At 41.1% G+C, this 13473-nt stretch overlaps 1 protein-coding gene across 2 annotated transcripts in view; it reads left to right on the top strand.

The window, feature by feature from the left end:
* The window catches only part of TTC3 (tetratricopeptide repeat domain 3), a 2698168-nt gene that overhangs the window by 333783 nt on the left and 2350912 nt on the right, over positions 1-13473 (top strand). For both annotated transcript variants that reach the window (XM_069636090.1, XM_069636092.1), the window contains exon 9: positions 7868-7962. In XM_069636090.1, the coding sequence (XP_069492191.1) occupies positions 7868-7962 (95 nt within the window). The remainder of the gene's footprint in view (positions 1-7867; positions 7963-13473) is intronic.

Below are 13473 nucleotides of genomic sequence, written 5' to 3'. Positions count from 1 at the left end.
AATGTTTTCATTAGCAAACGGACCCATTTGATTAGCAATTTTGTATTAATATTGTTAATATCACCAGAATGTATTTGTACCCAAGACATGAAATGAGCAACAATACAGCAGTTTTGGGTACCCCTGAAATAAAACATCAGAGGAGTCAGGCCTTGCAAATTCTTTAAAATTCAGCTTGACCTGCAGGTCGGGTAACTTAGTTTCCCTATTCAACCTAAGAGAAATGAACTCGACCCATAGCAATGGAGAAGAACACATTTAAAAGTGATTTGTGTACAGTGGTGCATGCCACTAGAAACCCGCTTTGTTTGGCACACTGCTGCCACCCAGAGGCCAGCCATGCACAGTGACACTTTTGTTTGACATGGACTGCAAAGTAAATGTTACATACACATTTCAAACATCTCTTGTAAATGCTACTCGCCCCTTCATAAAATGGACTAGATAATGCGAGTGGGCGAAAAGACTTTCAGAGCCACAACGAAGTGTCTGCAAAATGTAAGAGGTTAGCTGCATGAATGGACACACATAAATAGATGTGATAAAAAAGGCTCTGAAAACAGTTTGGCCAGCTGTCTCCTGCAGGGGGCAATATATAATGTAATCCTAAAGCAAAGCGAGCACTGGAGGCGAACTACAGTGTTTGGTATTGCAACAGATCTGTAGATGTACAGATTTGAAGGAATTATTGATCACTACTTTGCGTAAGGATCTAGTTCGCTTTGTCTGTTCGTTATGTAAGAGGAAAGAAAGAGACTAAGCAGAGTGGATTGGGTAGCAGGGAGAGAACTGAGCAAACTAGATGGAATATTATAGTTTGTGGTCATCTCAATTTCAGGCTACCTGGTATAAAGCAACTGGGTGATTAATTTAGAATGTCAAGGAGTATGGGCTCGCTCATGGGTTGATCACCAGTTGCAAGATGTTTGCAACTTGCAGGTTACAGAACTAGGTTTGCCATCAAAAGCATTTGATCATGTGATCATGTACATTTTCAAAAGTGTGTGTATATGTATATATATCTATGTGTATATATAGATATAGATGCAATTTCCCCAACAAAATGAAATCTAGTTGACACAATGAAATGTAGATAAACTAACCTAAACTTTACTGTAAAGCATGGAGATGATGCCGTGTTTTACAGTATCAATACTCTAATTGTGCATTATGTAACAACCTACATTTTAGGACTGGAATTGCATGATTGTCTTTTTAAAACAAATGTAAAGTTGACACATTCTGGTCTTTGTAAGACTGGATATAGAAAGGTTAATAAAAGTAGCATCCTGATTATTTCAGGTTTGCAATTATTTGAGAAACAGACATTCTTGCCTAGCACTCCCACACATGCCTTTGGCATTTTAGAGTGGAGGAGATGATTACTGCTGCACTCTCTCTCCATTAGGACAGTGAACAGCGAAAAGAGGGGGGAGAGAGCACAGAGGGCAAGAGGGGAATGCAGGGCGAGCTGTGCTTTCATTGAAGAGGGCAACTTAAATAGCTATCTTTGCTACACAAGTGTCCATTTAATTAGCAAACTGACAGAATTGCATAGCAAATTGCCATGTAACACTGCTTATTTTGTGCCTTGCATTAATTGAGACTGTATTTATTGATCACATTATGTACGAATTCTTTGATTCACCCCCTTTATTTTCTTCTATATGTTAGAGCTTTTCTAGAGTTTTCATTATTTCTCTTTGCACATAACACTCAGAGTCCCATTAATACCACACATCATCAAGTGACTGTTATTTATGCTTCATTTTTTTTAGAAAAGCACTTTGTCGTGGCACACCACGTCCCAATCGACTTTAACGAGTGGGTTGGGACGTGAGGCGCTGCGTTTGGCCACTCCCTTTGGATGGCCTCCGCGTCGCCTTTTTTCGGTAGCCATGGACATCTATACCCGTAAGATTTCAAACTCCTGAAATCGTAGCGTATTGTTTTTACAGTAACTACTTATTTGGCAGATAGTAACTGTGCACGTAATTCTAAAATTGAAGCGTAACGCATCTGACGCATCACGAATCTCGTACCTATAAGCCACAACTTTAATGAGACCCAATCAAGCGCCACGTCGTCTCATACACCCACAGGCGTGTTTGACAATGCTAGCGAGTCACCATGGTAACGCTACTTTAAGACATGAGTGCGCCCGTGCGCGCGCTTATATTTCTCGTATGAGAAACCTATCGCAGGTAAGGTGTAACTGGTGTGTTTGAAGTACAGAGAACGTTCTGTCAGAGGAACAGCAGTTTCAATAATCTAATTTCTTTTATTACACCAGTTTGATGACTGGGCAGGTCACTACAATTTCGTGCTACACAGCACACTGCACACTTCGTTATAATCGAAGGTATGAATCGGCACAGTTACGATCTATTTGACTTTAGTACCAATGTTTCAGATAGTGGAAGTTAAGTTTCAAATGCATTATCTATCCACAGTGCATCATTGAACTCATATCGGTTAGCACTTGGAGACTGAGGTAAAATCTTATATAATTATCATCACATTCATGAGATCTCTTGAATTCGCAAATGAATGTAAATCCTATGATGCATTTTTGTTTTCCTTTTCTTTCTACCCTACTATGAAATAACCGTTTTTGGTATGTAGTTTTGTAATGTTTATATAACTTTGCTATACATGTTTGTTTACCATATCATTCATGCATTCATTGTACTTTTCTAATGGCAATGAATGCATGATGAAGGAGTAAACTAACTGAAATGCATTGGCCAAAAAGACCCATATGCACCAGAATGTATTCTGGCCTCTGATGCAGGAATAAACTTTCATTTGAATGCAATACATTTTGTTTTTCTCACATAAACCATTTGAAGGAATTGATTCATTTTAAAGGGAACAATCACCTTTGAACATGTTGACCTTTTACTGTATCTTGTTTCAAATATTTTTGTGAGTTACCTGTAGTAACCGCATGGTGGGTATTATTGAGTGAGCAACTGATTGGATAGATGTTCTTCATCTACCCTTTTGCTTTGCTGTATTACGGGTCCAGGTGCCTCTGAACCCTGACTCAGTCAGCTCCTTTAAATTAATTTTTACTATTGCTTTTGAGAGCTTTTTAAAACCATCTATAAACTCATATTAAGACACATGGTACCCACCAATCGACACAGCCCTATTGTGCAAGTGGTATCTTTTTAGCCCCACTCACTTGCCCAGCACAATCATTTTGGGGGCACTTGTCAGTTCCTAAGGCTGCCGCTGCAGTGAGAATGTTTGTTTATTTTCCTGTTTTTTCACTTTGTGTCCCTTTTTCTCTTTGGCAAAATGTTTTTGTTGTGTTGAGGACAGGCTGGTGGTATTAAACTGTGTTTTATTACTTTTTCCGGTGCACTACTGCACACTTTTCTTAATTTTTGCTATCTCTTTTTACCGTGACCATGCCATTTTGAGCATCTTAGTCTCAAAGTGGGAGCTCGTAGCATTTAAAGACCTTTTCTTTTGCCACCTTGGTTTTTGTTAGTCTGCTTGCTATCTCAAGCTGGAACACTGGAAATGAGGGCATGCACTTGGGCGTCTGGTCGGTGCTTTGTGTAACTGACACTAGTTGAAACTAGGATTGTAACGGTTGGGTCCTGAACACATTTCTGTCACTGGGCAAGTTTTGATAGCTCTCTGTCCATGATTGAACAGCCACTGCCAGTTGGACTGATGTAGATCATTCCTATTTTGAATTATGGTTAAGGGTGTTTGTGGAACCATTCTGGAGAATGCCCACTGAAGCCAAGAATCCAAAGAGAGAAGACAGCCCCGAGAGGGCTGCACCCAGCATTGCCATAGCAAATCACCTGGGCTCTTCTGCCTCATGCCCAGTGTTCAAGGAAGACCTTGGACTGTGCCTTCCTTTCCTAGACTGGTGGGCTGAATCAGTCTGCTGTCCTCTAAAGCAGTACTTGCTTTGTTGGGCTTCGAAAGTGTTGCTGGAGGCTCCTTTGGGCTGACCATCCACTCAAGCACCACCTCTGTTGCCACAGACACCATCTCAAGCTTGGAGCTATGTAGGTCTTTAGCTTGCGGTCCAGAAACCTTCATCAGCTCACTTGAGCGAGTTTTCCAAGACTGCAAATCTTGAACATGCTGACTTCCGACTGGGAATTCTTTGCCAAATCGTCATGCACAGAGGGGACGTTTAAGACTACCTAAACCCCTTCCAAGGTACTTACCTATGGACTAAACTTCATGATAACAAACTTCCTTACCTGGTTAAAGTTAACCGCCTTTTATTTAGAAGACAATTGTTTTATCTTATTTAGCCACTTTCCTCTCCCCTACTTCTTAGTTTTCACTGTTGCTTTGCTTTATTGTTTTACAGTTTTTGTGTAAAGTGTTCTGTAGTACCCTTTTGGGGCTACTAAGTCTGCCTTACTGCTCACTCTACGCTATCTAGAGATAGTTTAGTAAAAACCAAGTGTGAAAATATATTGCTCAACTTCTAGGTGGGCCTCCAACAACCCCCCATATTGTAGAGGTTTTCAAAATCCCTTCCAACAATAATGTATTATGTCCTTTTTCCTGTGACACTATTTTGAGCATTTTGAGTTTTGGCAATGGAAAAAATAAGTCTTCATTTAGGGCTCCAACCCCATTGTGCATGTGGGAGAGTGCTATGTTTACATTTTACATATACATTAATACTGGCTGATCAAAGTATATTCTCGAGAGCCCTTCCTCACATTAATTTTTATAATTGGAGTTTATCTAATATTGGGCACTAACGGGAGATTTAGACTATCGTCACGGTCACAGCATTGTCTCCCTGTCTGTGCTAAACAGAAAACCTCCGTAAAGTCCTCTCAACATACCCTTAGCAAACAGAAGTCTACCAGAACTATTTGTTTCTGCAACCCAGAAGGACATCTGCCAAAAGTACAGGACCTCACCCATCAATCGCATACCAACCCACCCCAAATACCCTAGCCTCAGATGACCAATACCAACACATATCACAAAGCTGTTGAAATTCACAACCTCATTTTGCAACATCAACTTGAATTTATAGAACTGACTGAAACATGGTTACACCCAGCATCAGGCCTTTTCCTGACGCTAGCCATCCCTCCAGAGTACACCATACTCGGATCAGATTGCCAAGACACGGTGGGAGGAGGAGTAGCCATTATAGCCAAAACTTCCTTACAGCTCAGAGTTTGTAGCGCGGACAGAATAGAGGGCTTTGAACTCCTTATCCTCAAACTAACCACCGATCCGCAAACTACCATCAATGTTCTGCTATTTTACATATCACCCCGTTCTAATAATCCTCTGGAAATCGACATCCCACTACATATTACCCCCTATTTAAACCTAATACCAATTTTATATTAAGTGACACAAACCTAGGATTCAGAGACCCTCATGACCATAAAGCCACAGTTTTCCATACCGCATTACAAGAAATGCAATCCTCCCAAATTGTTAATGCACCTACCCATACCAAAGGTAGAATCCTGGATTGGATACTTACCCTGAATACCAAAATATCCATTGTTATTAGTTGTGTCTTTTGGTCAGACCACTTTCTAATTCGATTCAATGTTTCAACCATCAAATCCCTAAAAACACCCTGTGTATCACCCGCTCCTGTACTAGCGAGAAACTCATGCGAGCTCACCCAAGATAAACTCCCATCTTCAACCATCTATTAATGAACCTACCAAATACTACCCCCAACCCAGGTAGCATATCACGATTCTACCACTCTTGTCTGAAAATAGCCATTGACAAAGTAGCCCCACTCCAATCTAAAATACCCAAACGCAGCAACTTCTGGTTTAACGACAAACTCATAGAATTTAGGAGAAATAAAAGAGCCCTTGAGCACCTCACCAGAAAAACACCCTAACAAGGAAGCCAAAAGAGAACTCCAACTCCCGTCCCAGAAGTACAAATGTGCAGTTATTTCATATAAATGCAGCTCTCTAAATCTAAGTATCTCTAATGCTGCATCTAATAGCAAAGAATTGTTTACTATCCTCAGAGAATTGGAAACGCCCTCCCCCCCTCCAATCGCAATCATTGCTAGTAAAGCCTGGTTCACCACCATCCAGAACGCCCTAGCCTCTAAAATTAACTCTCTCCAAGACAAAATCTTACTAAAAAGGAATTGATTTGGATATAAGTAACCCAATTTGACTTCTCTAGAGTCACACAGGACCAAGTAATCAACACGATTGCATTGCTCAAACCTTCCCACTGTAAAGGTGACAGCTTTCCTGCTAAACCAGTCAAAGAATGCTCCACGATGCTAGCACCGATCATAACCAGCTTCATTAATGCATCCTTCAGCTCCAATACCGTCCCACCTGACATTAAAGAAGCCTGGGTAACGCCACTACTAAACAAAAACAATTTTAGACCCCTCCACCCACACTAATTACAGACCATTACTACAGTCCCCTTCCTCGTCAAAATAATTGACAAGGTAGCATATACCCAAGTCCAAGCCCACCTCGAAAATAACCATCTACTAGGCGAGAGACAATCAGGTTTTCGACTCAAACCTAGCACTGAAACAGCCCTTCTTGATTTAAAAAATCAGATGGATGCTCCGAGACTCGGGTAAATTATGCCTTCTATTACTATTCGACCTGTCCGCAGCGTTTCACTTAGTGGACCATGAAAAATTATGCCTAGCTCTAGCCAAAAACTTTAATTTCTGCAACCACCTGTATCAAATCATTTTTATCAGAACGAACATCCAAAGTCGCATAGGTGAGGAAGCAACTGATCCCATACCCGTCCCCATTGGTGTACCACAAGGATCCTGCCTCTCCCCCACACTATACAATGTGCATACTAAGCTACTCTTATGAGCACTAGATGCTATGGGAGTAATATACACCAACTTTGCGGATGATACGCATATACTCATCCCAATCACAGGAAGCAAAGAACAAGATACCTTCATAATCAATGTAATCTACTCCCTCATCCAAAACTGGATGGCAACCAATAGTCTGTGCCTAAACGGCGAAAAGACAGATCCTTATTGTCTGATCCCCAGCCCAATAAAAAACACTGCCCGAAATCTACACCTCCATTGACATCAAAGGTACCCCATCGACATCTCTAACCAAGTCAAAACATTAGGATTCTATCTCGACTCTAGCCTCACCATGAGTACGCATATTAATTTGCTTGCTTCCTCCACAGCCAATTATTACCAAACAAAGAAAAGAGATCATATTTAACAACTGAGGAGCAAAGCACACAGGCTCCCCATCCAAGCCAGAATATTGTTCAAAACCCTCACAGCCACACATAAATGCATCTCCCATAATGCGCCTATCTACCTCAATGAGTGCCTCACACGTAAAACTGCCACCAGACTCCTGATATCCAACACCAATACTCGGCTAGTTATCCCTTACTTCAAGAATACGAGAACTGGTGCCTCCAACTTCACTTTTGCAGCCCCTAGGATATGGAATTCTCTTCCACCAAACATTAGTAATGAAATCCCAAACTCCCATTTCAAGAAACTCCTAAAAACCTGGTTATTTAATACATTCTAAGAGCACTGCCTGAATCTGGCACACATTCCAAGAACTGCTTAGATTTTTCCGCTGTACGTACATGTTTCTGCATTACCCCTTTTTGTTTTATATAGGCATTGTTTTTTTCCTCCGTTAATCGAATACTCTTCCCTATTATAATGTACCCATATTGTTCTCTATTATATTGTACTCACTTTTGTACTAAGTATGTATTTTCTTTAATGTAACCAGCAAGTAACTCAATCTACTTGTAACTTACGCCGTGATACCTCAGGGTTTGGGGAAGAAACAAATGCAATAAATAAATAAAATGTACTATTTATTTTTTGCAGAAAAGTGAATTGCTGAAAACACGGGGAAATAAAGAGTTTTCTAGAGAACGCTTTGAGTTAGCCATCAAATGGTATACAAAGGCCATTGAATACTGGTGAGTGATTGGTAATTAAAACCATGTAATATGTGACTTTATTTATTTGTATGGTTCTGTTCCATATTTATTTTTTTCCTAATTGGGCATTTTTTGTAATATAGTGCAGTGTTTTCGACAGACTCGTAAAGAGTTAAAACTACTTGTTGGCTGTGTTGGTGTCAGCCCGTTTGTTATTGCTGACTGGAACTGCTGAATGCCCTCTATTCCTTTACCATATTTAGAGGTCAACATCCGCCATCGCATTTAGTTCAGGACTTTTTACGCAGCTCTGGGAACTTTGACTTTAGAGAGTTCAACGTCTAACATTTCTTGGAGTTCTTGCTGCTGAGAGAAGTGGTCGAACTGTTGCTGTGATTTTGCAATGTAGTCAGGGCACTATGTCCCTGTGTAGACCTGGACATGCCGTAGTTAATATTAAACCGTTTTTGCTGACATCAGTAGCCATTGCGTCTCATGTAGATTGCAGAGTCTGAGATAACCTGGCTTGACACACCTGACCCACCAGATCATTATAAGGAAGGAAACTGCATAAAATGCCTCCCTATTGGGAATAGGATGTAATTCCGCCCATTCAATCTCAGTTTGTGCTTCACTTCCTTATGATTTACTGAACATGACCACTCGGCTTGGGTTGTCGATGCTGAGGTTGTATTGGGCTTTATCGACAGCTGCAGATTCCCCCGTGTGGAGCAAGCTAACTTCTGAAGATGTTGCAAGGACTTGCATGTGAGACTCTTTATTACATATGCAAATGCATTGACACATTTGTGCAACTGCTCTTCCGTGACACTTCCTCATTGACAACCCACTTTGTGTGTTTGTGGCAGCACTCATTGTCTGATAATTAGTTTTAAAACACTTTTGGCTGATTAGGCCTTGTGACTGAGCAAAAAATGCATACATATGGAAAATACTGTCCATTACCAAAAATACAACTTACACAGATACAGAATGCAAATGATGTAAAAAAGAACTAAAATACTTATTTCACCTATAAAATGTTTAAAACATCAGGAGCATATTTCAGACAAACCTGACTTAAGCAGTGATACTAAAAAACTAAACTAGATGAAAGAATGCTTCTCCAGGCGAGACGTAGCAGTAGAAAAAAGGTGGTAAACTTAGCTTAGGAAAAGAGGTGATAAACTTAGCTTGCAACCCCTGTCATGTAAAGGACGATGGCTCTATTAGTCATCTAATCCCATCCTTACTACTAGATCTATTTCCATGTACCATATACAAACCCCTCAGTAGATTGTGTGGTGGCCATATCAAAATCCCCTAAAAGAAATGGCAGTGCTGCATCAAGTTGTCAATAACACCTTATTTCCTAACTTTGAGGGTGGGGGGGGCTAATAGATCTTGACCTCAGAACTTCATAGGCTGGACAAATGAGGAGAAAATGGTGCAAGGTTTCCTTGTCTGCTTTACACATTTTGTATTTGGCATTTGCTACGGTGTTACATCTTTTCATATTTCTCAGCAGTTTTAAAGGATCTGCCTGGGCCGAGAGCAAAGAGGAATGGCAAGATTTTCTAGGTAAGGTTTGTGACCCCCATGAGATGTATAGATGTTCGCCCACCCAAGGTGGAACAGACTGGCCAGCTCATCCTTGCTCGGTCTTGCTTTTTCAGATTGCTTACTTTTTAGCTCATTCAGAAGTTGCCTATAGGAGGCCATAGTGCTGGATCTAGTATGCGTTTTAGGCCCTCAAATGTAAGGTCTCGACTCTGCTACAACCTATAGATCAGATCAAAGGCTGGGAAAAATGTTCTCATCAGGCCATAGCCACCAAACTAGGTGTCTTGGCTGTCGCTCTTTACAAAGCATGCCTGGCCGGTGAATCCATCATTCCTTTATCTCTGGGCTGTGAAAGCACACATCTGCATGAAGGATAGCATCTGGAAACCCTAGTTTAAATACAGAAGATGGTTCTAGAATTTGTGTTTGCATATGCCTACTCAGTTCAAATTTCTATCTAAACCCCATATCTCTGCACCATATGCAACTGTCCCACCAAACTTTCAGTTTTAGCCCCACAGTTATCTATGTATTTGCACACAAGATTAATAATAGCCTTCCTTGCTGCTTTCCTGGTTACAAGATCTATTTGTGATTTCCAGGCTAAATTTGTTGAGATGGGCACAGAGGGCATTGAAGCAATCTCTGAACACTGTTGGTTCACCCGCAATTCTAAAGGAAGGTTTTTGTTTCCTTCCTTCCTTCCTTCATTGGTGTTAATAACCATGAGTTTTGATTTGCTTTTGTTTAAGATTAAGTAATTTGTTTTTGCAATAGGTCGCCACTGTCATCATTTGGGCTCTGAGGGCGTTTGGTGTCCTGGTCAGGAGGACAGTCATCAGTATATGTTAACATAAGCACGGACTTCCCGTGAGTAGAAGGTATATCTTTAGAACCTTCTTCCACATATTTTGGCAGCAGATCATGGATATATATGCAGAAGAGGACTGGTACTAGTAGGCAAACCTGTTTGACTCCTCTCACAGTTGGTTTTTTATTTGTCAGTTAACTGCATGGGACCATACCTAATCTGAACTGTGATTTTAAGATCTAAGGCCCTAACAATGTGTAGGTGGGTTCTGCCAATTCCCATCTTGGCAATTTTGACCCATAGCCTCCGTATTGACTAAGTCAAAGACTGATGAGAAGTCAAAAAAGGCTGGATAGATGGCTACTGCATATTCTAATTGTGATTAAAATTATACTGCATATTTGTTTTATTTGCCTAAGAACAAAGAACTAAGACTTTTTCTATGGTAGAAAGCTCACATCTAAAACCTTCCTAAACCCACTTTAGAAAACTTTTCTCCTCAATCCACCTGTTTTAGTTCTGACAGAATGATATGACATAAAATCTTGCAATCTGTCAATCGGGCTGATCGCTCTATAGGAGGGGATACCTCGGGATGAGGCCTTTTTTTATAGAGTGGAATAATTGAGTTAGTCCATGATATAGGATAGGATAAGTCCCACTTCGCACAAAAGATTAAGCAGTCAGGCCCACCGATTGCTTGCGTATTCGAAAATTTCCCAGGTGGAATATTCGGTCCTGGGGCCTTGCCTCTAGCCAAATGATTGATGGCTTTGCAGATCTTATGGTTTGTGAATAGTGTTGACAAGGTATGGGCCTTCCTCGCATCCAGTGTTATTGCCACTATGTTTGTAGATTAATCTGCCTTTTGACCTGTTTGACCTGTGTTTTCAAGCTCAAACTCCCTAAAGACCCATGAGATGTCAATGAGTGATTTATATTGGCCAAACAACTGTGCTACAGTTTTCCAGAAAGCTTTTGAGTCTTTCTCACTTGCTAATTTTCCCAAATGCTGCCATCTACGACACCAAAAGTATTTTTTATTCTGCGCCACAAGTGATTTGTAGTTTTTTCTTTGCACAATGACTTCATTAACCCCATCCCTTTATCTGACTGCTTCCTGCAGGGTGCTCTTTACGTCGGCGCATTCCTTATCAATCCAACCTAATGCGCTTTGTTTGATTGATGGCTTATTAGTGGGAGCCCTTTTCTCCTTTGTAACAAGCTGGCTGAGAGAAGATATTATTTCCTCGTACATCCGGCGACCAACAAACGCTGTTCCCTTTACCATCCTGCATAAAGGACCCGCATGCAATCAGTTTCATAAAGAATCCAATTTGAATTTTATTGGTACAGCCATAAAGAGAAGTATTTGTATTGTCTTGGCCCGCACGTAACCCTCACTTTGATAGCTTTACGGGAAGCACGTCTTCTATTGATCTACCCAATCTCTAGCTTCGTCCAGGTATTTAAAGGAATGGTTTGCTCAGAAATATTATTTGCTAAAATGTTTGGCAATAGTCTAAAACATAGTTTAGACATATTTTGAATGGAAGTTCCTATGTAAACAGTTTGAGGAAACGAGGTACAAATTGTTTACATGGGAGCATCCATTTTGTGATTTCAGGCAGCCTCCTCAGCTCTGCACTTGTGGCACTAAACAAGTATCAAAAGCCCCCTACTGGGAGCTTTTGCTTACTACAGCCTGAGCAGAGCTGAGGAGGCTGCCTTCACTTTCATTTTATGTTTTCTGTGCCTTCCAAGCCCAGGGAAGCACAGAAAACGTAAAATGAAGGCAAAAAGCCGAGGCGCGTCATTTAAAAATAGAACGTTGTTGTATTTGTGATTGCCGTGGTTAGAAAACCACGGCAATCAAAAATACAACGTTGTTATTCTGACAGCGGCAGCTTTCGCATGGAGTCTCCTGGGCTCCCCCAACCCTGAGGGAGTCCAGGAGACTCCGAGCGAAAGCTGCCGCATTCAGAATAACAACGTTTTTGGATTTGTAAATACTGTGGCATTTACAAATCCCAAAACGTATTTCTCACTGCGGCAGCTTTCGCTGGGAGTCTCCTGGACTCCCTCAGGGTCGGGGGAGTCCAGGAGACTCCACATGAAAGCTGCTGTAGGCAGAAACACTGCGGCATGGAAACACAACCGCGTTGTTTCTGCCTGCCTTGGCTTTCACTTTGGGTCTCCTGTGCTCCCCTGGGTGAGCACCAGAGACCCAAACTGATAGCCACGGCATGCAGAAAGACAAGGCGGTTGTGTTTCAAAAACACGCAGTTTTTCTTTCTAAGTTGATCAGGCTCCTCCGGCTCGGAAAGAAAAACTTGGAAAGAAAAACTGCAGCCTTTTTAAACACAACGTTGTATTTGTTTGCAGTAGCTTCAGCTTGGAGCCCATCGGGCTCCAAGCTGAAGCTACCGCAAACATAAATACGTTTTAAAAGCTGCATTTTTTTTTCTACGTTTTCCGGGCTCCTCCTGCCCAGAAAACGTAGAAAGAAAACACAGCTAGTGCTTATTTAAAAAAAAAAAAAATAGCACTTACCGAGATGCAGCTGCAGCTTTCCTGCCTGTAGTCTCTGGTCTCTGTCCTCTGAGTCCGGCACCAATGAAGCAAAAGCCACACAGTGGTAGCTTTTGTTTACTACAGCTGGCTGGCTTTTGCTTCATTAGTGCCGCAAAGGCAAGCACAGGTGGCATCCATTTCATAAAATGGATGCCTCCTAGTGCTTCCCTTTTTAAAGTTTGAGCTTCGTTTGCTTAAAGCTTTACATGGGGACTTAAGAAAAAAAAATTGTTTAGATATTTTCTTTTATTATTGCCCATCTTTTTGGCCAATAATTCTGAGCGAACCATTCCTTTACGCAGAGCGAGTGCATTATGGTTGTTTTCTACACTGTGGACTATGATGGTGAAATGTACGTAGGTTGACCATTTCTAAGTAGGAACCAACACAATCACTTAGGATGAAACTCTTTCTTTGTAGGTTGGTTGGTATTTTGAATCCGAGACTGGTATTTTGGACTGAAACCAGATCACGGTCAATGCAGAAGTTCATTAGCTTCTTCCCTTTATGATTAATCTTTGCACAACTGTGGCTTAGAAATAGGCCTTCCATAGGCACTGAGCTTGTTATGTTGTACCTCATTGATCCCTCCTCACAAACTC

This window comes from Ambystoma mexicanum, chromosome 7p (genome assembly GCF_040938575.1).
Source record: "Ambystoma mexicanum isolate Mex_15411 chromosome 7p, UKY_AmexF1_1, whole genome shotgun sequence".
Lineage (NCBI taxonomy): Eukaryota > Metazoa > Chordata > Amphibia > Caudata > Ambystomatidae > Ambystoma > Ambystoma mexicanum.
The sequence above is the reverse complement of the archived record's forward strand: the minus strand, read 5'-3'. Positions and strand labels throughout refer to the sequence as shown.